General features: G+C 46.8%; 1 protein-coding gene across 1 annotated transcript in view; it reads right to left on the bottom strand.

Annotated features, from left to right (window-relative positions):
* Positions 1-278: 278 nt before the first annotated feature.
* Positions 279-27099, bottom strand: part of POU2F3 (POU class 2 homeobox 3) — a gene marked incomplete at both ends in the record, with an annotated part of 38344 nt that continues 11523 nt past the window's right edge. Inside the window, 11 exons of the mRNA XM_080357917.1 lie at positions 279-318; positions 1194-1326; positions 1907-1973; positions 2874-3035; positions 4283-4419; positions 5050-5191; positions 5562-5744; positions 5896-5978; positions 9157-9259; positions 10350-10454; positions 22826-22860. Coding sequence (XP_080214043.1) covers positions 279-318; positions 1194-1326; positions 1907-1973; positions 2874-3035; positions 4283-4419; positions 5050-5191; positions 5562-5744; positions 5896-5978; positions 9157-9259; positions 10350-10454; positions 22826-22860 — 1190 coding nt within the window. The remainder of the gene's footprint in view (positions 319-1193; positions 1327-1906; positions 1974-2873; positions 3036-4282; positions 4420-5049; positions 5192-5561; positions 5745-5895; positions 5979-9156; positions 9260-10349; positions 10455-22825; positions 22861-27099) is intronic.

Below are 27099 nucleotides of genomic sequence, written 5' to 3'. Positions count from 1 at the left end.
GTTTCATGCTAATAGTGCTAAGCAAGGGCTCATTCTTGAAGTGAAGGCCTGGAAGAGTGTTATAATGTCACTGTTGGCGTTGAGAATCCTTGGGGAAAGTCAGCTGCAGTTTGAGTCCCCGGACAGTTCTGCTGCTATGGGTTCCCTTAAACAAGACCTTCATTTGGCAGCATTTTGAAGGCACTGGGACGCCAGATGTTGCTCCAAACATTTTTCCTAAAGAAGTTGGTCCATAGCTAGAAGTCAGAGCTCCTTTTACACATGATGGAGTAGTCATCTCAGTGGAGGTAGGTAGGTTGATTCCATCGGTACCAGGATCTGTTTGAAACACCAGGAATAAGAGCTACAATTGCCATGTTGTTAACAGTTCCCCTTGAAATAAAAATCATTATTATTTCATTGGTAACCTTACTTTGACTTGGCAGCCAGCAAATGATCCTTTGCTCCTATATAAAGCTCATAGCAAACCCCGTCTTTCTAAGCAACATTGTGCCCGTGACTTCACGAATTACCTGGCTGCTGGGCTTCCTCCACGTAAGAGAAGGTCTGATTCACAGCACAGGATGAGCTGTGACTCAGAAAAGCCAGCAGCTCCGGGTAACACCCTCTGCTCTCTGTTGCCTTCCTACTAACACAGCGTCCTTGATGCGGTGTGCGATGGGCAGCAGAAAGTACACATGCAGAGGCACAGGCTGTGGCAGAGGCATGTTCAGCGAAATGACCATGTGGCTGAACGCTTTTGTAGCATCTAAAGGCAGGGCAGCGAAAAATCCTTGTTCTTGTTTCATCTGCCACTGAGGAACAGTTACTCTGCAGCAGAACTCTCTGGGTGGCACTGCAGGAGAGCAAACTGACTGTGGAGGGGGTTACCCAAGCAGAGACAGCAAAACAAGCCGCCTTCTGCTTCCTGCACACAAGGAGTCATTTTAGGACAGTCCTTATGGCCAGTGTTTCTATTCAGGTTTTTGTTTTGTTTGTTTGCTTTCCCTTTGTTTAACCATTAGAGATTTTCAGGCAAAACTTGATTTGCAATTTGTCTTCAAGCAGAAAAATAACCATATCTCAAGAATCTTCATCTAAGAACATGCCACCATGTAGCTCCATGTGGCTGGCGTCTCTAAGGTCCCATTGCTTTTCTCCCAAGCCCTCTGATGCCCTTGCCAAGGAATGACCCATGGGCCCTGCTGCCTTACCCTGAAGAGTTGAAACCGGACGAGTTCATTGCAGCTTTGGAGTTGCTCTGGGCTGTGCCGGGGCTGCTGGCATGGAGTGCACTGCCGGGGGACGAGGGCCTGCTGGAGTTCCCTGGGGAACACGATGATGTTACTGCACAGCAGAGAAAGCAGAATAAGGCTGGGATCTCCCTTTTCCTGCCTAGGACAGCCCAAGCCCAGACACTTCCACTGTCTTGTCCCTATCCTGTCGTTCATCTGATTCCCTGTCTGCCCTGCAGCAGCGACGCAGGATCTGTGCCCCAGCCCCAGAGAAGGATGGGGTCTCCAGGACTGCCCTCTCTGTACCACTTGGTTTCTATCCATGTGAATCACACTTCTCGAAGGAGATCTGACAGTGTTCTGCTGAAGAAACACAGTAACCTACCCCCAAGCGCTCCTCTTGTTTTCCTTCTAGGTGTGCCTGGCTCCCAAACCTAAACACCCCAGTAAAATTTGCCTAGGATTATCCTAGGAATGTTACCGTGTCCAAGAAGTCTTTGTTCCAGCCAAGAGAAAGACTCTGCTGCTCTTATCCCTTGTACACTAGTTACACGGGGATACTTTCTCTGGCCAAACCCAAGGATCTTATTAAGAGTGGCCTGCAAACGTGAGCTAGAAACCAAATAGTCAGAGAGCAAGAGGAGAGGAAGGAGGGGAGGAATGGTGAGTGAGGCGCATTTCTCAGGGCTTACCAGTCCCAGGCATGGTGCTGTGCACCGGGTTGACCGAGAGGGGCCCCAAGGACCCTGAGGTAGAGACCTGGAGAGGAACAGAAGCAAACGGTAAGCAGTTGTCACTGTGAGGGTATAGATCACAAAATGCCACTCCTTTCACATTCCCTTTACAGTGTGCTGGCTCCCAGGCTGACTCCTTATCTACATCTGAGGGTCTCAAAGACATTTCTATTCATACTCTACTGTGGAAGCACCGTTCTCATATCCAGGGCTGTGTGAAAAAATCAGAATGAGTATTACATACGCCTGACACTTTCTACATAGGTCTAAATGTATGGATCAGCTATGGAAAACCCTGATCAAACACATGCCAAACTTTCTGGAAGCCCAGAGATCCCTTTGGTAGGAGCCATTGTCCTTCAGGTGTTTCAGACTGGATGTTACTAGTCAGAAACGTCCCAGCTCTCTCTGGTCTTGGGTACAAATAATCCCTTTTCCTTCAGGGGGTTCTCGATGGGTGAGAACTCTCAGGTGACAATGAGTAATTTGGTGGCTACAATCAGAGCGAGCCTGGGGCATTTGTTGTTCAACCATGATACTTTAACTACAGGCAACACATTGTTCAGAATGACTGATGAGCAAAGGCATACTTTGTACAATTCATTCACATGAAAACTGTTCACCAAACCTACTACTTTAAAACTCGCAGCTTGCAAGCAGCGTTCTGTGCTTGTGACTGAAGACCAAATGTGTTGCGCAACGAGTGACTGAGCTCCCTGTGATGTTTTCCTGCCCTCTGATGGATGATTCCAAAACCCAGAAGATTTCAAGATAAAATATTGCTTGCTAATATGTGCTCTCCCTTGCACTCACTTGTGCCCCAGCACTAACAACACTGCAGGGAGGCTCCTGCCACTTTTCTATGGGGAATCAGCTAAGCCACTATTAACTAGCAGAGATTCCTCCTTAATTCAAAGTCTCTCACCAATCTGGAGTTGTAGATAGGTGATTTGATGGGGGATGGCATCGGGCAGCTGATCCGTTTTTCCTTCTGGCGCCGGTTGCAGAACCAGACCCGAACCACCTCCTTTTCCATGGAGAGCTGCTCTGCTATCAAGGATATCTCCTCTGAGCTGGGCTTGGGGTTCTGCTAAGAAAAGGCAGGAGGTTAAAGAAAGCCCCCAAAAGCTGTAATTTACAGCATCGATAAATGCTCTGCTGCTGGAAAGGCACAGGGTGGGGTTGGCTGTAAACTGCAGGGGAGAGAAAACTTGCCTCTAAGACAAAGAATAAATATTTGGGTGAGGGATTATGTTCTGCGAACCAGAAAGTGCCTCTGGTTCAACATCAAGTCTCATGGACTCAGTTGGAGATGAGTCACAGTACCTGGACCTGTTATTGCATAAAGCACCTCTCTCTTTAATCTTAACAGCACCCTGAATCACCGCTTGGGGGGAAGCTGGTGGTCCTCTTATTGCTACGCAGAACACACGAGCTCCGAGTGCTGTTTCTACACCCACCTACACGATCTCAGAAGAGCCATTTCTTCTCTTTGTTCCTCCATCCCTCATTTATAAAGCGAAATAATACTACCTGTCCTTTCTTCCAGGTCACTTTCTGATGCATGTGAGAGCATTTAGCTCTAAGGGGTCTGATCTGAGCTGGAGACTTGAGGGTCAAAAATACCCAGCACAGAGATGCCAAGACATTTTTCCCATTACAAAGAATGACTCATACGAACTAAAAATGAGATGCCCACAATGACCTGACAATGATTGTCTTTTGTTCTCATTAGCAGCCTTAAGAGGAAATTTTTATATGATCAGGTGCGAGGGAGAAAGCAAATAAATGAGGCCTGGTGAAAAACATGTTTGGTGAAAAACCTTCAAGGGACAAGTTAGTCCTACTGATTGAAGCTCTGCTTGCTCTCTGTAGGGATTTTTCTTGAAAATCTTGATGCTTGTGAAGTAAAAGTCTCCACTTCTAGAAATGATACAGCAGCAATATGTGGAGCAGATAGTTCTTTGGTCTCACGAGACCTACTTAATGGGGAATCCGTTCCCATACTGCCCCATGGCCCCACAGTTCCTGTGACATACACCCATGACTCACAAAAAGAGGCAGGTGCAGATCAGCTTTGACCAGGGCACCGAGCAGTGGGCAGTGATACGGACGTGTAGTGAAGAAATCATAATTCATTTAAAACAGTGTTTACCAAGGAAATTTTTGGCTGATTTCTTAGTCTTCAACACTTTTCCTATTAACCCCTTTGAGCATTTTCTAACTTGCTATTAAAACAAAGACATCCCCTTTTTCGAGGGCTCAGTGCTGCTGTGACCTGGGAAATGCCAAACCTGGGGAGAGCTCACAACACATTGAAAGATTTCCCCTCACATCTTGAAATCTTTTCTCCAGCGTGGAGCGAATGTTGGTCTCAATGCTGGTTCGCTTCTTTCTTTTCCGTCCAAACATCTCGTTCACTGAGGGGTAGGAGTTGGGGGTGCTCATGGAAGAGTCCAAAGGAGCGGATTCTGGGGAAAGAGGGAGTGGAAAAGAGATATTCAAGATTATAATGAGTTATTTTCATTTCTAGATCCTTTTTAGGATCTATGGCATCTCCTAAAATAAGTAAAAATGTTCCTACATTGTGGATCCTTCCTCTGATGATGATTAAAATGGCACAAACAGTACCAAATCCATCAATTGTCCGAATCAGGAAGGAGATACAGGTGCTAAAATTGTAATCAACACGCTGTTTTTCCCTTTTCCAGCTTGATTTCCAGGCTGCCCTGATGGGGACCACACATTATCTAATGACTGCTCAGGGCTGATCTCTGAGCACTTTAGAATGAGTCCCTTCCTGCTCTTTCCTGTTTACACAAGGAGGGACTGAATGGACTAGCCCCGTGATTTACACCTGACCAGAAAGGGCTGCCCCAGACACCAAACTGCAAGGTGAATATAAACCTGTATTGCCAGAGAGAAAGGACAGATGTGGTTTGATATCTAGGCTGCTGTGCAGCCTGCTGTGTGACCCACAGACCAGACCAGCCACAGATCTACAAGGTTTTAGCTCCAACTTCCATTTTTCTGGCTTATAGTGGAGGTTCCTGGATGGATCCTCTTGTCCTGGCCAACTCGGGGCATGTAATGTCACCCACCTGCATCACTCAGCCACTTCTCCAGCAGAGGTTTGAGCTTGCACATGTTCTTAAAGCTCAGGTTGAGAGCCTCGAAGCGGGAAATGGTTGTCTGGCTGAAATCATTGCCGTAGAGCTTCCCCATGGCAAGTCCAACGTCACCCTGCCACAGAACATTCACATCACAACATGAGAGCTTCCAGCTGTTCGACCACCTCCCAGGCTGCTTCCAGAACAGATGCAGCCTGGTTCCCATGACTTACGTGCCAGAGAAAGCAACTTCTCTTGCCACAAGAGTCTGCCCCACACCCCCAAGCCTTTGTATATTGAAGAAGGAGTGGGTAATGAGGTTGTGGTAATGAAGTACTAAGAAGGATTTGTCTCTTGATGTGTTTGGAAGGGGATGCTCCAAAGAAAGCCAAACTGTATCTAATCCAGATCTTCCTCAGTCCACTACTCTGCCACAAGCTCCCCCAGCCCAACATGTCCACATCGCAAGTGACACCACCCTTGCCATTGATGAGGCCGCTCACCTGCGTGAACCCCAGTTTGATTCGCCTTTGTTTGAAAGTCTTAGCAAACTTTTCCAGCTCCTCCAGGTCACTGGGCTCCTCAGATGCCCCAGATGGAGTTAGGTGCTTTGCCACTTGCAAATGCTGGGGTACGTCCAGATGGGGTTCAACCGATGAGCCAGGGAGTCCAGAACGGCCCACAGCCTGTTGAAACAACAGAACAGGTGCACGGAGTCACGATGATAGAAAAGCACACCATTTTCTCTGCCATTTGCCCTCCTCGAAGCAGCGCTCTTGTAGACTCGTGCTTCTCAGGGTGGGACTGTATGTTGGACTGGACATTGGGGCAAGTTACCTGTGATGCCAGGCTGGGTCCCGGCTGGGAGAGGAGAAGGCTGCCCTGTTGCTGAGGGAAGGAGAGGAGGTTGGGCTGCAAAGCTGAGGAGAGAAAGAGACAAAGCTGATCAGACCAGCTCCTTCATTGGCTGAATGTCACTCTGCACAGGGAGGACTCGTGATGCTCTGAATGGCGGGTGTCAGCCAGCGCTTCTTCAAAATAGGAGCATTTCAGCCGTTACAGAATGCGGACGGCTCTGAGTTGGATTACAACAAAAGAAAGGTTCTTTTAATGGCTTTTTAGCCTGAAATGGACTAATACAATAATGATATAGGTGAAATATCTCACCCACTGACCCCTGTATGGAGCTTATTAACCTGAGGCTGAACTAGGGCACAGACATGTTACACAGGCATCTAACGTTTTTGATGCTGAGCAGTGGAGAATTTACTACATCCTTAGCGGTGATCTCTCCCAGTGCTTAATCACTGTAGCTGTTAAAAATGTGCGTCTTATTTCCAAGAGAAGCTTCTCTGACTCCAACTTTCAGCCACTTGATCTTGTTAAAAATAATCCTGATCCTACACCTAATCTCCTGAGCCTACCCGCTCTGCTTTCTGCTCTACATTTCATTTTGAAGTGTCCTTTTGAAGACATCTGACCCTTTCTTTCTTACCCTACTGCATTTCAAATAAATTGAATTTCTTTTGGAATACATAAACTGACATAACGTGATGAAAGTAAAAAATATGAGGAATCTATAAAAGCAACAAAACCTACTATTTATGAAGGCTGCGCAATTGTTTGGTTGACAAACTGCCAAGTCCAAGGCTATATCTCTTACAGGGAAAGTCCTAAAGGATTAAATAGTGACCAAGACAGCGTAGTTCCCTAGAATTTAGTTACATTCTCCAAGTCTGCTGTGGGTGAAACCTATATAATTTAGTGAGGATTTATAACCTTTCTTGAAACAGTCAATATATTCTATTGATTGTATCCGGCAATTATAGGGAAAACTATAGACTTTTATGGACTTCTGTTAAAAGAAAAAAAAAAGGAACAAGTATCACCTTGGAAATCAATCACTCTCCCCTCTTTCTTTCTGCCTGTCTTTTTAAATTTAGATCTGAATGTGCAGGATCCCATGTATTTATTTAGATTGGTGTTTCAATAAGCCTCTCTAATGCTGGAACAACTTTGAATTTCAAATGCAGGTTGGTAATGAGGTGCACATTTTTAACAGTGGGGGTAATTAATCACTGGAATGGCTTGCCTAGGGACATGGCGGGTGATCTGTCATTTGGAGTCTTTAAAACCATGACTGAACACCTTTGTGAAAGCTAAGCCCTAGCTCAAATGAAAATGATGAGCTGGATTCAGGAACCACCGGTTCGACAGCTGATGAGCCAGGCTGTGTTTCCCTAAGATGAAGACTTCAGCAACAACATTTTGGCTGATGGTGTCCCCAGCATCTACCGGGCTGCTTGTTTCCACCTTTATGGCACAGAGCTCTCCTCCCTCATTCAAGTGTGGCAGCATTAGCCGTTCGAAGGGCTGCATGATGAATCAGATTGGGGCGTAACTAATCAGACCTGGGAACTTATCTGGCTTAAAACCAGCTTTAGAGCACTAAAAGGAAACAAAACCTGTGTCCCCTGGAAAGTTTAAGCCCACAGCTGAGTCGCTTTGGCCATGAAATCCACAAACTGATGTACCCATCAGTTAGAACTCAGGAAACCTTGAGGGTGTTCCCATGACAGCCTGAGGAGCAGCTTCAGGAGTATTTTATGCATCTCTTCGATACGAAGGGTGCTCTGCCTCTATTTCTACCAAACAACCAGTTCCATAAACCGATCATGGCTTCACTGTCACCCCGCAGTGGCTGTGCATGCACACAGCAAGAGGTCATTAGAACCAGGCAATCATCTATTCCAATGGAAGTGCCATTGCACAAAAAGCCAGCTACTGGCCAGAATATCCCATCTTTATCAAGTCTGGAATGAGAAGGGGTCATGGCCAAATAGTGGCCACCTGTGGGAGCCAAAGGAAGACACGTCATAGAAGAAACTCTAAGTCTATAAAGGGAAGCAAGTTCTCTCTCTCCAGTATAATGTATTTCCTATTATCCATTAATAAAAGCAACAGATTATCCTTACCCTGCCATTTCAAACAATATACATTCTAGATTATTGTTAAATATACATATAGTAATTTCTTTATACATCACTTACCATCAATTGGCAGAGAGAAGAATTTATATACTCTCAATGAGAAATAGGTTTCCCACTTGCCTACAGTATAAGTTTCCTTTTGGAATATACATACAGTGGATTCAAGCTGTTAAGGTTTTAATTCTGAGTTTTGGTTCATATAAAGGGCCCTCTGTGCCGAAATAAATCAAGAACTAAAACAAAGGACCCAGGTCCCTTTGCGTCTGTGAGGTTATGGATCAAATACTATATTTTCCTGTCCACAAGCAGCATAAAACTTCATGAAAAAATTACATACCTGTATCCCCGTGGTTGGAGAAACGTCATTAAAAGGTATCGGCGGTAAAAATAAAAACACTGGGACTTTCTCTAGCACTGAGTTCAGCCCTCAGTCCTTCCCCCCCTTTCATGGAGCCGGTTACACTGTGTTTCAGAAGTAATTAGACCCCATCCTCTCCTGCCCACGGTCTGGAGCGAGATTTGGGAAGAACCACTGGCAACCCCAAACCTCTCAGCTCTCACCCGCAGGCTGCTCCTGGCTAAGTTAGACCTGTTAGTCCCAGCACCAACAGCATCCTCCCACCAGAGCGGCTCCGCATTTGCTCTGCCCCTGAGGTACTCAGAGAGACCAGCTCAGCCTCTGACCAGCTTTGTGGAAGAGACGAAGAGTGCGAACCCAGGCGTCCGGGACCCCACGCGGGCTGCGCCTGCTGCCCAGGAGCCGGCTCCTCAAAGCCAGATGCTGTCCTGGACTCCGGAGGTGCCATCGCTACCAGGTCTGCAGATGCTTGCCCCAAGGTGGCACTCGTGGTGCACACAATCCACAGGTGCCAGGAGCATCTCTGGAACCAGACCCTTCCCTCCATGCGGAAGGGATCATCCCAGGAGCGGGAACTAGCACTGGCGCAAGAGCCGGGTATGATGCAGCTCGTAACAGAGCAGTGGAACAGACACCATCATGCTGGGAATGTAACTGGTCAGATCAAAAGCAACACTCGTGAGAAGGGAGGGTTTTCCTATATATGTATCTGCTTATAATAATGTCCCTTTTGGCTTTTATTGCTCTTACCTTGTTGCCCGGCCTGAGACTGAGACAGAAGAAACTGAGGAACTGACTGCATATGACCAGGAAGCAAAACAAGCTGCTGCAGGGTGTGAAGAGAGCTCATATCCTATGGGAAAAAGCAAAGGGAACAACAAAACTCAGAGATATGTCTGGTCTTCACACAGCATTATCTCTCTTATAGAGCTTCCCTGCTCTTTTGCAGTGTCCTCAACCCCATTCACCCTTTTCATTTAAGTGCCTACACGCCAGATTTATGTAATTCATGCTCTGGAGAGTTACAGACCAGAGGTACTCCGGGATCTGAAGTTTTCAGCTATATAAGAATTCCGTGCACACACAGACATCCACATGGAGAATTGTCTACTTTAATCTGGAAAAGCTAATTCTTGAAAAATGACATTTTTGAGTCACTGGCAGTCGAACCTTTTTTGTTAGAAGCAATGGTGAAAACTCCAGGATTCCTGTTTCTTCCAGATAACGTATTTCAGAGAGTGAACTCGCTAAAATGACACATTGCCCCTGACTGTCCCATCTGACGAACACCAAGGGCCTGTGTGTCAAGATTCTGTGTGTCACCAGCAAGTGCATTGCAATGGACACGGTGACCAGACCCAAGAGTGTCTCCTTATTCTTGGCCGCGTAGCTGCCAGGAATTCCCCTCCCTGCACTGAGCAGAGCAGGCAATAGGTGCTGAGAGATGAGGATTACACCCCAGCGCTCTTTCTCACTGCCAAGGTCTTTTGTTGGGATTAGAGGAGAAGAGTTTCCGTATCCTTAGGGTAGACAGGGAGGGGGGAAAAAAGGAAAGGAAAAAACCAACCAACCAACCAAGCAGCAAAGCCCCGATAAGACCAGCTCTCTGTAGAGGTACAGTTTTAAAGGAGCTCATTACTCAACAAGATGAGCTCTTTGGGCTTCTCAAGAGCTGTTTTGAAGCTTGGGGAACTTAGTCTCTGAATTGTCTAAGGGATGAATCCATGTAAAACCTTCTGCAGAAAAGAAAGAGGCTGAGGAGGAAGCTGCGTTTTGCCAATGCAGATTCACTTTTCCAGTCTAGCGTCCATCACATCCTCAAGACTCCTTTTGCCACTGTCCAAGGGCATATGTAATTTGGCAGGTGTCTCAGAACCAGCCTCTTCTCCAGGAGGTCACTAACCAGTGCCATTTCAGACTTCTGGATCCCCAAAGTCACTTACCCCCGCAATTTGGCTTCCGGGCATCATTGATGATCCCTGCACAAGGTGACCTGACCTAGGGGGGATTGTAGATTGCAAGGAGTCGCTGAGGTCTTCGGTTTTAATCTGAAAAGGAACAAAACAATTGTAGCATTAGGGAGAGGACACAAGGGGATGCAGGAGGTGTGGGGGGCTAGAAGTCTGGGAGGCTGGCAGGGATCAGAAAGGGGTTTGTTTCAGAGGGAAATCAGAGGTCAGGACTCACTGCTTCCAGCCCTGGCTTTGCAGAAAGGCACAATCATTCCCCACTTCTGCTCTCTAATCTATAACAAGGACATAGTTCTGCTCTGCCAAGAGGAGGCTCTCAGTTTGCTCAATTAAAAAGAAATTAATTGAAACACTTCAGGAAGTGACCAAGTTCCAGTGAAAGATTCACGTCTACAGAAATGTCATCATTTCTGAGTCCACATCCTTAAGAGAAGAATTTACCCAGGGACCAGAACTAAATCCTTGCATCTGGTTTATTCCATAGCCTTCATGTTAATTTCTAACATTGCTACTACATTTAAAAGAAAGGAAAAAGTGACAAACAAAGAAACTATTACATCACTTTGCAGCAGCTGAAATCCTTTGGTAAGGCTGACAGGAACGGGAGAGAGGGGCACCTGGTTGGGGATTTTAGGTTAATTCCTGAACACCGTCTATGTGCAGGTGCCATGCACAGGAGGCAGAAAAGTCACACAGAGCTCTTCTAACACGTTTCCACTAAGAAAAGATTGAAACAAACCATTTCCAAACTTCAGCCCAAGTTGTTCCTAAGCATGAGAATGCCTGGCACAAGACTCGCATCCTAAGTCCCGTTCTTCACATAAGCCTTTCCAGTGCACGAAGCGGCTCCAGCTTCCACAAACCCAGGAGGACACCAGAAAGGACAGGTCTTGAAAACCCTGTCCACAGGCTCAGCATGGCAGATTCACTTTTACTACTAGGGCTGAACCTCCTGATGTCCCATTGAATTACAGCGGAGCCCAACATCCCCCAGAAGATGAGCGGGACCATGTTTGCTGGGGAATTCTGCGGTACTTTGGGCTTTGGGTCATGCAACCTCCTACCAGCAGAGGGGGACAAGAAATCCAGCTTTTAAAAACAATGGGCCAAGTGAGTATTTTTTGGTGGAGGGAAGTTTTATTTCAATTTGACTCGAGCAAACAAAGACACAAATCTCCACAGGAGAAAACACGATCGCAAAAGGCTCATAGAGACAGCTGGCCCTGTAACGTTAACCTCGGCATTTCAGAAGGTGCTATGCAAAGGGAAAGGAATTACAACATGTCCTTTCATTACAACTATAGCTCTGGACACCGCCGAAACTAGTTTTGCAATAATACTAGCTCCTTGCTACAAGAGTTATACATGCTATGAATTCCAGTTCTTTCCTACCTTTCAGGTTGGCATGATCATCCCGCTTAGTCTGGTGAAAAAAAATCAGATGGAAAGATCTTCTTGATCACTATCAACGTGGATAGTGTCTAAGTTACCAAATATTAGACAAAAGGCTCAGGAGAATATACCGTTACCCCGAGCTGTCCATTCATTGCAGGCAAATGGTTTTACGCACGTTTTTCTTTCTGAGGGTGCATTAAAAAAAAAAAGCAAACGGAGCCAGAAGTAAAAATGAAGAAATAAAAAGAATTACCCCTGCTTGCAATTCATGTGTGTCTGCCTCACACAACGCGGTCATCCGAGCCTCAACAGTCCCGAAAAGACAAGTCATCCACGTCCTAGAGAACAAGGCACTTGATCCTGCCTAAGTTATGATCCCAGGAGGAGTGGAGTGTTGAAGAAGCACAAGCCATTTCCAAACTGAAATCAATTTTTACAGCTGCCAAGCAGAACGATCTGGAAGCGTTCCAGGGCGAAAGGGGTGTGTAGCTGCATCCCGGCATCGCACAATATGAGAACGGCAGGTCGGTTTGGCAAAGGACCGGTTCCCGATTTAAAAACAACAACATCTCCCACTGCTCCTTCCCCCATCCCTGGAATTCTCCGGCTCCCTCCTGCGCAGTGGGCGGGAACCCGGCTGTTCTTGACAAATCTTTCTCCCCTGCACCTATTTTCATTGGGTTTAGGCTCAAATTTACCTCTCCCTCCTCTTCCTCTCCCCAACAGGCCTGCAGCTGGCTAATTGTTCATTAGCAAGAGTTCGGGGTATATCCAAAACTTTTGGGATGGTTTATGCAAATCCCGCACTTTCATTTTTTTTCCCCTGGTTAAACCGGCAGTATTAACAACTATACATTAAAAAAACCAAAACCAAAAACCCCAAAAAACCACACACATTGTGGGCGAGGCCACTCAATATCATGAGACTCCCTTCAAATAATGTAAATTTCAAATTAATAAAACAAGAGGAGGAGTTGCCTTCTCCTTTCCCACTGTATCTGGCTCGTGTTTGCAGGCATTTTCTACAAATATTATAAAAGTTTGTTTTAAGGAACCAAAAATGTCGAAATCATCACAGAATCACCTCGTGTAGGTATCTGGTGAGAACCCTGATGAGGCATCGCAAGCGAGCAACAGTCACTTTGTTAAAAACAGGACCTCGTTTTTATGCGGTGATCAGGACAGACAGGGAATGGGGAACAAGGAGGAGAGCAACCCTAAGTTTCTTCCCATTGAGCTTGATTTGGGGAAATAGCTCAATCTGAGGACAAATGAACTTGTGAAGGAGCGGGATCAAGCAACGCACTGCAAGCACATCCTGACAGCTGGGAGAGGTGCGCAGCCTGGCTCGCCAGCTGGGAACCCACAGGCACCTCGTTCCCTTTGGGCTGGAGGGGATTCTCCAGGCAGGGCTGGGAGCAGCTTCCAGCTCCAGCCGAGGAGGTGACGGCAGGTGGCGGCACCCATACGGATTGCTACCCGGGGCTTCTCCCAGGTAGGAAAGGGATCACACCTGCGAATCTCAAGTGGATGTTTTCACAGCCTTAAAATAGGGTCAGCTGCCCCCAAGCAATCAGAGTGAAAAACACAGGAAGGGTGACTGAGTGGAAAGAGCCTTCTCCTGAGTTGGCTACAACATCTGCTGGGGCTGGCCAAGGATGGGTTGTTTCTTACCTATCTCTGGCCTAAAAACAAAAAGCAAAACAAACTAAGAAACATATTGAGGGCAATGGAAAATGATCAAAGCTCTTCAGCTTGCTTGCGTAACCGATTTGTGGAAGGTGTTTCATAAACATTTCATAAGAAGGAGAATTATGAAGAAAACATCTCCCAACCTGCCTGCAATTACTGCACAAACTCTTCCTTACCAGTAGGAAGAAGGGGAGGAAAAAAAAGTCTATCTGTTTTGTAACTGATCTGTGAACTTTTGGCAAACATTCGGCTCATGAAAACATCCTGCAGACATATTGCAAAGCTGTAAGAAGCCAGCCCTACATGAGGATATTGGAAAGATTCACCTTAGCAGCTCTGATTTCACCGTCTGGAAGGCCAGATCCTTCTGATGGATGGACCGACCGAGCCACATTTGATCCAGTGGACTGAGGGTCAGATGCCTTTGGCTAGGCTGGACTCTGGCTGCAGCCCACCTTTTATAAGCCCAGTTGAGAGTCAACTGCTCACTGGTAATCTGAATTGGTCTTATCTATTAGCTGCCAAAGCAGGCAGCCTGAATGCAGTCCCAAGCCACCTCCTTCTGATGTAACATAAGCACCACTCCATCCTCCTCTCCGCAGAGGTGGGACTCACTGACTGATTCAGCACCCAGAGCCTCGAGAATGCTTTCCCCCAAATTTAGATGAGAGATGCTCAAACCCTGCCAGAGTGAGGCCACTAAAGCCATGTCAGCCTTCTCCAGTACCAGTTCCTAGGCAGGAACTGCAGTCATTATTTTAAGTTAGAATACGACTATATTTGTCATGTAGTTTCTATTTAGATGGTAACCCCTTTGAAACAGGTACTTATCTGCCTTTGTATCTGGCTTATCTTATAGTCAGAAACTCACAACTGTTTAAGACTTACTCATATCCCTCCCTCCATTGCAGAGTGGTACTCACTGGATAGAAGAGGTTCAGGTGCACACAGACTTAAGAGGCTCTGAACAAAATGCCCCTTACTGAACACAAAGAGGCTCTTGGGGGCTGAGTCAGTCCCAAAACGCTGTTCTATACAATAGAGCCGTCCGAAGCTGCCCCAAAGTGATCTGCCTGAAGTCAAGGGAGGAAGTTCTACAGTAGGAACAGGTATCAAAATAGGATCCAAGGCTACTGCAGTTAACTGAGCCCTCCCACCTTCCAGTGGCACAAGTGTGAATTACCTGCACACGTGGGCACTATAAAATAAAAAACACACTAATAATAAATTATAGCAATAATAATAATGGGCTTGCAATTATTATTTCCACATGTACTATCCTGCACGTACGGCAAGGCTTTACAGAAACCCAGGAAGAAAGCAGAGAAACCTTACGTCGACGCAATGATATTCACCATAAAACATTCGCTATCCTTTCATAAAGTGTGGAGTTTTACAGAAATTGTCAGTGTGTTAAAAGGGGAGTTAATCCCATGCTGAATACCTAACAGAATATATACCCTAAAACTCAGTAAAGACAGCACACTAAGAAATTAAAGCGTTATCCCTAACCTCAACACACCTGCATCACAGCTATATGAGCCCTTTGAGTTTATTAATTGAGGCCCGATCTGATATGCTTTATCCTCTGAGCTTCAGTTCGGGATGTTAATGGTTGTGCCTCAGCTGTAGTAAAAGAGGGGGTGGGAAACCAAGACTTTAAGAGTAACTGAGTTACACGCTTCATAAAAGAAAACAAACAGAACCACACTCAGCTTTGCATCCACAGGCTTTCTGATACAGCACTTCCCCAGCATTTTTGCTTTTAAACAGAGAACGGGAAAAAGAAGACACCTCTCTGCTCTGTGCTGAATGATGAACCTCAAAATGACCACGTGTGGCACAATGGGTTTCAAAAGCAGGTGGTGGGCACGGAGTGGAGAACCCAAACCAGAGGTGGGACGAGCACCTGGACACACGCATCCTGACAAAGGGCTGCTGAGCACACCAGAGACCGCAGCCTCTGCAAGAGCCGCAGCAGCGCAGAAGCCAACAAGCACTGTCGGAAGGTGATCTGCGTTCAGGGAGAGCAGAACTGGCAAAAAGGTACAAAAACGCAACCGCTTACAGCATCTTCACTCTTACTATTGGTACTCAGGCATGTGGTACCTTCTCTGCCAAGGCCTGTGGACAAGCCAAATTGGAAGTATTTACAAAAAGGGGAGGTGAAGATGACATTTTCTTGGTCAGATTGATAAGAACCTCCAAAGAGCGCATGGAAAACCACTTTACCACCACTAAGGCTGTGATTACTCTCTTTTCTCCATTGCAGGACTGGTTCTGCCCCTTCCTCCCCAGCCGTTCTCAGTGCCCTTCTGCCGCAGCCTTCTCACACATTGCAGCTCTGCTCCCTGCATCTCTCTCAATTTCACTTGCCCAACTTCCCAAGCTCTCCAGAACTCCACCTCTGCCTACACCTTTGTGCTTATCTTCTCTGCTGCCACCCTGGGCTGCATCCCTGCCCCTTTCCTTATCAATCCGATTTCACGTACACCAGGCTCCATGGCTTCTCCCATGCCCTCTTGCATGCTCACACAGGTTCCCTGGAGCCTAATCACGTTGCTTTGAAGTCAGTAGCAAAGTTGCCTTATTGGGTTTTTCTGGGGCTAGGATCAGACTTTTAACTCTTCTCCAAATTCCCTGCATGAAAAATTTCCCGTTTCTACGGATCTCTTGTCTAGAGGGAACAGGCTGTGATTCTTCTGGATTCTCTGTGCCTTTTGGTCACAAACCATCTAAATACCTGGCACTACCTCCCTGCTGTGCCGTACCAAGGTCCCTGAATCAGTCATCAACAAGGAGGGCAGGGCAATGTCCACCTGGCGAGCTGTGGAACAAGCAGCCCTCAGTGGCAAGGCACTTTCCAGCACATCCCGCATTTGGAAGGAATTAAGTTGGAATCAGGCAGCTCCCGTGACCAGGGCTGGCTCCATCCCAGCTGCGCAGGTTCCTCCCATTGGTTCATGGTAGTTTTGGCACCAGTTGCCGCGCCCCAGGGAACTGGGACACGAGAAGAGCAGCTAGAGGGATTGCATTAAATACACACAAGTAATATAATTAAAAAAGAAAGGGAGAGTGAGAAAGAACAATTTTGCTGGAGAGTAGTTTCTCATTTTGGGTGGAAGGAATGAAGTCTAGTGACTGAGGGGAAGAGGGAGCTCAGCGCCGGTTCTCAGCTCCCAGCTCGGTGGCTCTGGGCAGGTTCTTTGTGTTGGGGAAGCAGGGCAAGAGGGTTTCTTGCTAGCATAAACCAAACATCTGACTCCTAAGGGGGTGAGCAGCTCCGGTTCAGCCCACTGATTTCACATGGAGCGCAAGGAGATCAGCATCTCTGGGAAGAGAGAAAGTGCACTCTAATGTCAGGCTCCCAAAATTAGAGGCCTTGTTTGAAACCCCATCACCTTCACCTTTTTATGCTATGACTTGCCCTTCTGCAAAATGGGTGTAGGGCCCCACCCTTGCTGGGTGGTGCAGCCTTTTGATTGAATTCTTGGAGCTCACCAGATGAAAGGCCTTCAAGAATTGGGAGTCCTCTCCTTATTACCAATGAGCCATTCTCTAGTAGGCAGAAGAGTCATATGCATGCACAGTAGTTCGTGCAACTCACCACTTAAAAAGGTGCCGGGCAACCTAAATAGTGGTTTGACAGTGACAACCATGCCTTGAGCTTAGTTTCTGTTGTGGAGACAAATGTTATGTCCCTTTAGACAGGTCCATTAAACTAGGACTTGTCCCCTCCAAGCCTAGAAGCTATTTCCCAAAGGACAATAGAAGCCCACTTGGAGCAGGGAATTTGTACGGAGATAAGACCTGTCTCTCCCCATCTCTAAGACATCTTTGAGACAGCTGAACAAGACATTTTGCCAGTGGACCAAGGCAACAAGTCTAAGACATAACTTACAAATATGGGTTGTTCTATAGAAGCACGGAGCAAGAAAGCAGGAGTTTGTCAACAAACTGCATCTGGATCTTATGGAACAGACACAATCCAGCCAAATCGGAAGAGATGCGGGGTTGCTGTCAGCTGTTATTGGCCAACAAAACATTAATTCAGGTATCTCAGTCCATCTCTTGAGAAAAAAATTGTACGAGCCCAAATCATTCTTCCTACTCCTACTCGGCTGCCCCTTTCCCTCATAAGCATCCCCAGAGATTCACTGGCCTCTTTTGGAGTTCATTCCCAGCAATGAGATTCCCAACCTGAGCACCTCTGCAAGGTGTCAGAACAAAACAAGCCTGAAGAAGAGGTTCCTCTGCATATCTGTCCTAAGCAAAGCAGTGCCATATATAGAAACAGAGGACTTTCCCTGAAGCCAGGGCTTTCTCTGATGCCTTCCCAAAGGACTGCATTTCAATGAAGAACCAGCACACATACAAATTTATGCAATCAGTCTGTCCCTAGGACAGAACAAGGAAACTTCAAAAGGGAAAGGCCAGGGTAGTGTTCAGCTGAGACACAGTGTCAGTCAAGGCAGATATGGACAGCCGGGCTAATTTCCAGTTGGTGAAGGCTCAAGAGATGAAAAGCAGATGCAAGACTTAGGCTGATACCCTGGGGCAATGCAGAGAAGAGAGAGTGAAATCTGAATTGATCCCCAGAGGGGAGAAGGAAGCAGGATGTGAACATCCCCTTGAGAGGAGGGCAAAACCGGACTGGGATGGAAATCTGGAGGGCAGACTGAAACCTGAACTACCCACAGGGAAAAGCCGAACAGGAACAGAAATGACATATAGGGAACGCATGAGATTGGGGGGATGGGAACACAAAGTGGAATGAATAACTATGAGAGAGATCCCCGGGGGGAGGGAAGCCCTGATGGAGCAAAATTAAATCTGCAGGGAGTTTTGCATCCCAGATATTAATAACAAACTCCCTAGCAAGTTAGGCCCTTTTTTTCACCTTCAAAAGGACGGAGGGGAGGAAGAACTTGTCTGTGGTTGAGCACAAGACTGTGATTCAGAGAACTGGAGTTCGTATCCCAGCTCCACCAGGGAGCAGGTCCCTGGATTACAATACACCTCTGTGTCCACAGGCAACTGTCCTATAAAGCATCCACTGATTTCAACTGCAATCGCGGTGCTCAGCATCTTTGGGAAAAGCCAGGTAGTCAGTCTCTGTCTGCCTCATCTGTTAGACAGGGTTAAACACCTCCCTACCTTCCTGAGGCACTGAGATGCTAAATTCATTAGCGAAGTACCTTCAGACGTGTGGGTGGAAAGTACCAAACAAGGTCAGAGGATTATTAAAAGCATTGAAGAAGAGCCACCAGTGATTTTAGGTCTCAGATGCAGTTGGCCCACTTTAATTTCTCATATCATGCATCTACAGGACATCAGCTGTGAAGACTTGAGATGATTCACTCTATTACCTCAAAATAACTGCCAAAACCCCCACATAAACCTCAAAAAGTAAAGTTCTCCTGGACAATGGCTCTTTCCGAAATGAACAGGGCAGGGAGAGGAGTCAGATAAGGAGGTTCTGAGGGACAGAGAGCAGGGAAATAACGCACAGCATCCTTCACTTGACTGACCCGCTCCCTCACTGCTCTTTTACTATATACCAGCAGACACCCTCAACTGGCCAAAAAATGTCTACTCAAGGCCTACTGACTGGAAGTCTTAAGCAGCTCAATTATTTAATACTGACTGTCCACTGGAACATTTTGAAAAGTGTCCCTTGCAGTCATATGCAACAGTCAAAACGGGAATGTCTTCAACCTGGTGTGCAAACGTAAGCGTTGAGCTAATGTGCATATGAAACATGAGGCCACTTCAATTACATATCTTATTTCCGTATTCTGTTCTAGATGCTTCCCTTTGTGTTCTGAAGGTCTCTCCTGCCTCAGCAATCCATCTCCAAGCTACCTCCTTTTCCCAGGTAAATCCATCCCCAGATCCTATTTCTAGGAGCCCTTTTGCAATGATATCTATCCTTGTTACATTCCCTGATTTCTGTGAAACAAAGAAGTTAAAGGAATAGGAGTAAAGAACCAACAGGAAAATTCAAGCTATGCTGAGCCCTGGGCTCCCAAAACCATCAGCCCCAGCTCTGTGTATTCCAGAAGGCACCATTATCTCAGAGATTAACTCTGGACACAGGCTGAATCTCCTGGCTTTTCAGAACAGCTCTCTGCAGAGCTATCTACAAAAATCAGACAATGTAGTGCTTCCTTAAAGGCTGAACGGTGCATACACCGATAGGAAAATAAACTAAACAAAACCTGGTGAGACTGCGGCAGCATCGCCAGATGAGGATCACATTATAGCAAGGAAAAGTTGATTTCAACACTTTCAGACCTTTTCCTGGTCCCGCTCAATGCCCTTTTGTGGCAAAGACTCCAAAGCCACATTTGCCAAGTGACTCCGTCCTGTCCCTGCCATGCTCTGGACACTCTCCCAAACCATCAAGAAGCAGATGTCCTTACCCAGGTTGCCAGCACTGAAGGTGAAAGTTTATTACTTTCTCTTTGCATTTCCCTTGATATAAACAGGAAACTACTAGCATTAGACTCACTAAAAGGCCAAACCAGATAGGCAAGGCAGAAGATGCTGCTTTTTCCATACACACCTTTTCCCCCCTCTCATTCACATACAAATTACTGTTGCATCCAGGTGGAGGAGAGCCTGAAGAGGGGAGGGGGGGAAGAAATGTTTGCCAAATAGGCTGAGGGATCAGAAGGCAGCTTTCTCATAAAGCACAAGGCTGACCCACAAACTGCAAGAAAACCTCAAACTCCACAAGAGTTTCCCTCCTCCCCATTTTCAGGGTGAGAGCAGCCGCAGCAGGGAATTGGTAGGCAAGTAAGGGGTCTAACCAGGTCACTCCACCCTTCTCTACCCGCCTGGAGCACAACATGGGAGGGAAACAGACCTGAAATGTAGGGCATCTACAAAGACTGGGGGAGAGGCTTAAACGATGTGAGATTTATGATCTTCAAAGTGATTAGCGCCCAGGACTCCAAATAAAGTCAAAGAGAGCTCAGCAGCTCTTGCATTGGGTTTGGAGTTGGGTTTCAAACCGTGCTTCTCTGGCTTCAGTTTGCAAACTTGAATTGCAAGGTAACGAAAAAAAAAAAGCCACCCAAAACCAACCTCAAAACCCAAACCAAAATTAAAAAACCCACCAACCTCCACCCCTAATGAAAGATCTCAGCACCTGATTTTACATGAAAACACTTTGATATTTCCATATCTCCCTTCTTCCTTTTTCTCATCATTTGAAATCTATTTGCTGAATCCAAGATGAATTCACGAACAGTTGAGGTCAACCTGGAACGTGAGCATATAACCCATGTGCATTTGGGCTCATGCTGATTTAAGATAATAATAACAATACTGGCTCAAGTCTACATGTGGCCTTGAAAGATCCAAGAGAGGGAGACAAAGAGCCATTTGCACATGGTTATGTCCACTCACATCCACGGTTCGAACCCCATCTGACGGCACCGCAAACCCCTGGTGCGGACACCACCTTTGTTCTGGGAAATCGCACTGGACTGGAAACACAAAGGAAACCCAAACTTGTTCACAGGCTTTTGCTTTGTAAACCTTGATAAGTCCCCAGTCAGGTTTGCTACTCGGTTACACAAACAGATGTGCTGGCAAAAATGAGAGAGATTTTGCGGCGCCCCTTCAGTGGCAGGAGGAAAACGAAAATGGGAAGTGAATGCTACAAAAGGCTGTCAGAAAACCACAGGCTCTTTTTTGGGAGGAGAAGGTTTCTATCAAGCAGACCCTGGACCAGATCCTACTGACTGCAAGGCTATTTGCCTCCACAGCTTCACCAGCATCCGCTCATTCGGTGGCATGCAGAGGACTGGGGCCTTAGGGATAATGGGTCAAATCATCAGCGGATGTAAATCAGCATTGCCTCACCACAATCAATAATGTTTCCTTGATTAACCTCAGCCCAGCTTCCCGTTCTAACATCTTTGTGGTGTTGCCATCGGAAAAGTTTGCACCGTGTAACGATCTTGTACTTTCATAGCTTATTTCTATCTTGAGGGAGTTTTCTTTTATCGCTAGTTATAAGTAGATTAGATTTTTCTCTTGGCATGTGGGGAGCCTGTGCTTTGGGCTCTGCAATTCACAGAGCTGGAGACACAAGGCTTTTTGTTTTCAGCTGGGTATTCCAAAGACCTGGAAGATGGCTGAACATGTTAAGACACCTTTGATCGGAAGTTACAATCCACCCAAAACCAGAGCAGCCAAACCAACCAAAGAGCAGCTTGCTGACATCTGTTACACAAGAGCCACCAGGGCAAGCCTGAAGGACAGAAAAGTCATAGTGAGAAGCTTCAACTGCCCACCTGCTGCCAGCAGAAAGCCTGTGCAAAGGAACACAAGCTTTGAGGTTGAAGAATGCACAGCTGGAAGCAGGTAGGCTGCTGCACTGTTAAGAGTGCCAACATCTGCTTCAAATACTAGTGACTGCCTGTGGTTTACAGCCCCTTCTGCTCTGCTCGCTCCCTGGGTCCTGCAGCAGCTCAGTGGGTCAGCTCTCTAGACCTCCTCTTTTTCTTCACAAGGTCCAGGTGCAGCTCCACTGGTGGCCACGGGAATACTTAGCTCCCAACTCCGAGAACATTTTCCCCTGTGTCTGCACAGATTCAAGATCTATATGCTCCAGAGGGCTGTCACCTTCCGCCCCTTGCAATTCCAATGTGAGATCTGGGGATTTCTTAGAGCCACATATGAAAATGTCCAGACACAGTGAGACAGGGGTTGCTTTTAGCTGTGTGAAGCAGGAGGATAACAGGAAACACAAAGACAACGGTTTCTCACATGTTCATTCGCAATTAAGTCTTGCTTGCCCTGCAAGATGCACTTGCTTTTGTCTGCTGTCCCTTTCCCCACTGCCTTGCAAAGAGGAATCTGCTGTTGTAAGCAGGCCTGGTCTTGACCTACACACTCAGAGACCTCAAACCACCTCATCTTCAGTCCTTGCTGATACTTGCATACCACAGGACTTTTAGCACCAGTGTCACAAGCAGTAGAGATGTATGGGGCTTTGGGGTGGGATTTGCACATCTGCCCGTGTAACTGGGGTCCCTTTTGTTTCTAAATGACAATGGGAAAAAAAAAAACACCAGAAAAGGCCTCAAGCAAATGGTGATTTAAAGAAACTCTATAATTAGCTGAACTTCTATGAAATAGGAAGGCCTGGAAACCAGAAGTTTAATCCGTCATTCTGTCCCACAAGGGGAACCGCGGAGAACTTATGTGGTCTGTTTAATGGTAGCTTCTGACCTAACAGTTTTTATCTCGTAGCAGTAGCTGCCAGGGACTCAGCAAGGTGGGCAATTAAGAAACAGTGATTCAAGAAGGCAGGAGAATACCTGGAAACCCAGGGAGCATCTTACCTGCCTGTTGAAGTCCAGCCCATTCTGTTCATTTCCTATAATGAAACAAACACAAAAATATATCCATATTAATGACAGTCAGCACCGATGTAAACTTTCCAGAACTTAGAAGACACGTAATAAAAGACGCACTCCTAGCCCAGCTCAGTTTACTGTGAGAGCAAGAAGACGAGGAGGAAGGTGGAGTCAATGCGGATGCAGCAATGGAAATACAAGGGCAGATTTTGCAACGCTTGGTGGTATCAGCCTTTGCTGAAGTAGAACAGAAGTGCTTCTGCCTGGAGATACCTGGCCAAGCAGCAATGGGGGGGGAAAGCTCACTAACTACAAGGGAGAATGCGGCAGAGATGAGCTGGAGGATACTACAAATCCCCAGGGAAACGCAGGACCAAGGCACTGAACACAAAGCAAGAACTAACTGTGGGAGAGGCTAGCAAACAGGTGGCCAAGGCTGTTAACCAGGGATCTTCAGGAACCCATGTGGCACTGAGTAATTACGGGATATCTAAAGGAACAGAGGGTGCCGTGGGGTTGTGCTCAAGAGGCGTCTCCTTGATTCCAAAAGAGATTGGCAGGCACAGGGGGAAAATCAGACAGGTTTCAGCCTGAAGGTACCGCACAGGCCCTCACTCATTCCCCTTTGATGATAAACATCCCCCCCCCTCCATCATGCCTGCCAAATTCATCAAAAACATCACAGAGGAAAGGTTGTACGCTCCACACATACGAATACTTTAAGGGATTCCACGAAGCCTCTTTAGTTGCAAAGGCAACCCCAAGAAACCCCTTCCCTTCTCTTTGCAATCCGTTCCCTAAGTCATTCTCTTCCAGTCCAACTGAGTTTGTGATAAATAGTCTCGAAGTGTTCACACCTCACTGGCACAAGCCCCCAGGGCCTTCTCCTGTTTTCTTCCAGCATAACGTTCCCCATCAAGCACAGCCTGTGCACTGTGATCTGATCAACCTTCAACACATCGTGTTTTTTCAGGAGTTCATGTATCTCTTGCAAAAAGTTGGAAAGTGGTGAGGAGGCTGTAGAGACGGGAGTGCAAGCCCAACTCTCCCATTGACTTGCCTTTTCAACCGAACAAGCCTCTAGCCTAATCTAGCGTGCAGTTTTTCAGCTTACACCATGCACATAATATTCCCAGGTGAATCAGCACGGTTCTTTGAGATCCTCAGGAGGAGCGTGCTTAGTACAATTATTCATAGATGGCAAAATATTTTAGAGTCAACAATTTCATGGCACCCTATTCTCTGCTATCTAGTAACAGCTCTGGAGATTTAATCTGCAGCATGTTAATAGCATTAACTGCGGAAACTGAGCTGCCTTTGTTGCTCTTGTTAGGCTGAGCTGTAAGTCTTCTCTATCAAACAATACCAGAACACTATTCCACAGCAGAAAAAGCTGCTGCCGCCCCTGTCCCGCTCGGAAATCTCCTCTATCTTCTCACCATCTGCAACTCAACCAGGATCCATCTCTGCGCTTCTCCCTCCTCCTGTCTGCGTTTCTGTTGTGCTATAGCCTGTCCTCACCTCCCGTCTTCCTCCCAACATGCTTCCCAAAGCTTTTGCTTTTTGCAGTGTCAGGTCTTAATCTTCTTCCATGTAATTCCCTACTCCGCTCCAACCCCCGGCTTGCCACACATTTCTGTGCCTCTCGCTGTAACCATCTGCACCCTGACCATCTCTCTCCAGCTGCTCCCGCCCCAGGAATTTGTTCATTCATTGCGTTCCAGCTCCATGCCCCAAGAGCCAACAACTGCACACACAACGATGAGAATGCTGATAGTGTTAATAGATGATCGCAATCAGTATCCACACACCTGAGGAGGACTGTGCGAGGATCTTCAAGGCCTGCAGTTTCTACCTTTGAAACCCACAGGGCGTTGATGCAATCTAAAGGCAGTAGCTAAAGGGAAGAAAGGCAAGGAGGAGAGGAGGAGGAAATAAAGCTCCCAGTTGCTAAAATAGAACAGGACGGAAACGGTAATCCTCTGATTTCTTGGATACCAGAGTTTTGCTCACGTTCAGATGCAGCATGTTGATGAGGCAAGATTCAAAGGCCTTGAGGGAAATCCCTAGGACCCTGTGATGATAGCTCTGAGTCACTATCATGCACCCCAAAACTTGGAATTGAGATGCACAGCTGGAATGGAGTTTCACTTCACATCGCTACCACCAGGCCCAAGTTCTCCAGCACATTCTTTCCTCCACTTCCAAGCTTCTCATCTCTCACTTTTCCCTTCTTGGACAAGCAACTTCTACTTTTTCCCTTCCTCTTCTACAATGCCAGACACTGCCTTCCCTAAGTCCAACCCTCCGTTCCCTTGCACATCCCACCACAGGTCAACTCAGGTGTTCGGGAGCACCTCAGCCAAGACATTTTGTGACAGTGGAGCATACTGCAAATGTGCATGGAGATTGACATTAACTCAGTCGTAGCTTGGGCGTCTGAGAGAATTGCCCCAGGCTGTCTTGGTAGACAGCAAGGAGAAATAGGCACCTCCAGAGGCCATTCATCTGACCTATCTTAGACGCCTATCTTAACTTGAGATAAATGGCCCTCTGGAGAAGACTATTTCTCTTTATTGACTACAAAGGGACCCAGGGGCAACTAGTTCAGACTTAGATGTCCAATAGTGAGATATTTAAAACTGGGCGAGGTGATTTGTGCTCCCAGTGGTTATGTAAATGGGAGCTGGATACACAAATCTCTCCAGCTTCTCAGCAGGACCAGTAAGTGGTTGTGCCCAGATTTATTTGCAAACAAATCTCATCTTTTTTTTCAGTAAAAGCTTGTGTTGGAGTAATATCCAAATGATTCCAGCTGCCAAGGTTTGGGTATGGTAAGGATAACAACTCTTTCACTTAAATGAGTAACATTCTTACAAATATTTTAGAAATAGTCTCAGTTTCTCCCCAGTTTCTGTCAACATTGGGATTCAAACTGAAGCAGTCATTTCTCTCCTTAGAGGAACCGGCTGTTCAAACAACGAGGATCTACACTTAAGATTTAATCTTTTCTAGCTCCAGGAGATAAAAAGAAATAAAAGTGTAAGCAGTAGCAGATTCTCAGCTGCTGTAAACTGCCAGAACTTCGCTAATTTTAATGGAGCATTGCACCAGCCAACAATGCGCCTCTTGCTACACCAGCCAGAAACAAAAGGATCCAGCATCTGCTCGATGGAGTCCTTCCCTGCTTAAATTGCATCGAACTGGGCAATCCCTGGGATTTAAATGGAGAACAATTGCTTTGAGCCCCTCGTGCTACAGTTCTCAGCAGGTTCCCTGTCCAACAAGCCTCCATTCCCCTCTTTATGGGTGTTCCAGGCAGGGGTAGAAAGTCAGCAATAGGCTGAGCCGGCTCCCCGCAGCGCAGCGGACAAGGGCTGCGCTGCTCTCCTTGGTTCACCTGGCAGCTGTTTTGCATAGCACTGGCATCAGATCTGGTGCGAGTTTGCCTGGGGAGGTTTCTCTGGGGATAGGAGCAGCAGAACAGTTCCGGACGCTTCCCCCCACCCGCTGCTGTTCCCCCCCTGCCTGGAATGCGCTGTTTGCTCTGAAAACCAAAAACAAGTGCTCTATCAGAACCAACATGATTCCCACTGGAAGCTGCCAAGCCAGTCCGGCACTTGAGGATAAAAGTGCCATATTAGGAGAAAAGTGAAATCAAGATTGCAGCGCGCCTTCATCTTCACAAGGCAAACACAGGCAGGAACATGCAGATGTCACCTACAGGGAGTGACAGCCGCCTGTGGCTTTTCCCCCAACAACAAAAACAGGGCTACAGCCAGGAGGCTAACCTTATCCCCCCCCACACACCCAACTACACTCTTAATTCACCTCACAGTTTGATCTCAGCTGCACAGAAGGGACAAGGAATTAGAAGGTGATTTCAATCTTTAACAGGTGTTGGGGAATTCCCACAGGGAATCAGTTTTCTGCTGCGTGCATTTGGGAGGGAAATTCGGAACAGCTGAATGGCAGCGGAGGAACAGTGCCAGGCAGACACCAGGCAGGGGATTCAGCTGCCTGCGCTTAGATGTCTAACTTATAGGTGTCTAATTCTGAGCCAATTGCTCTAGGCTCCCTTTAGAGCCATGCAGAGGAAGCAGGCACTTCCAGAGGGCAACGCATCTCACCCCCCAGATAGACAGCAGAGAGATGAATCACCTTCTGGAGAAACCTAATTTCATCCTTGACTGTTCAAGGAGCCCAGGGTGAGCAGGTCAGGCTTCAGCTTCAAAGTATTGAATACCTAAAATTAAGAT

Source organism: Nesoenas mayeri (genome assembly GCF_963082525.1).
Source record: "Nesoenas mayeri genome assembly, chromosome: 22".
In the NCBI taxonomy this organism is placed as follows: Eukaryota; Metazoa; Chordata; class Aves; order Columbiformes; family Columbidae; genus Nesoenas; species Nesoenas mayeri.
The sequence above is the reverse complement of the archived record's forward strand: the minus strand, read 5'-3'. Positions and strand labels throughout refer to the sequence as shown.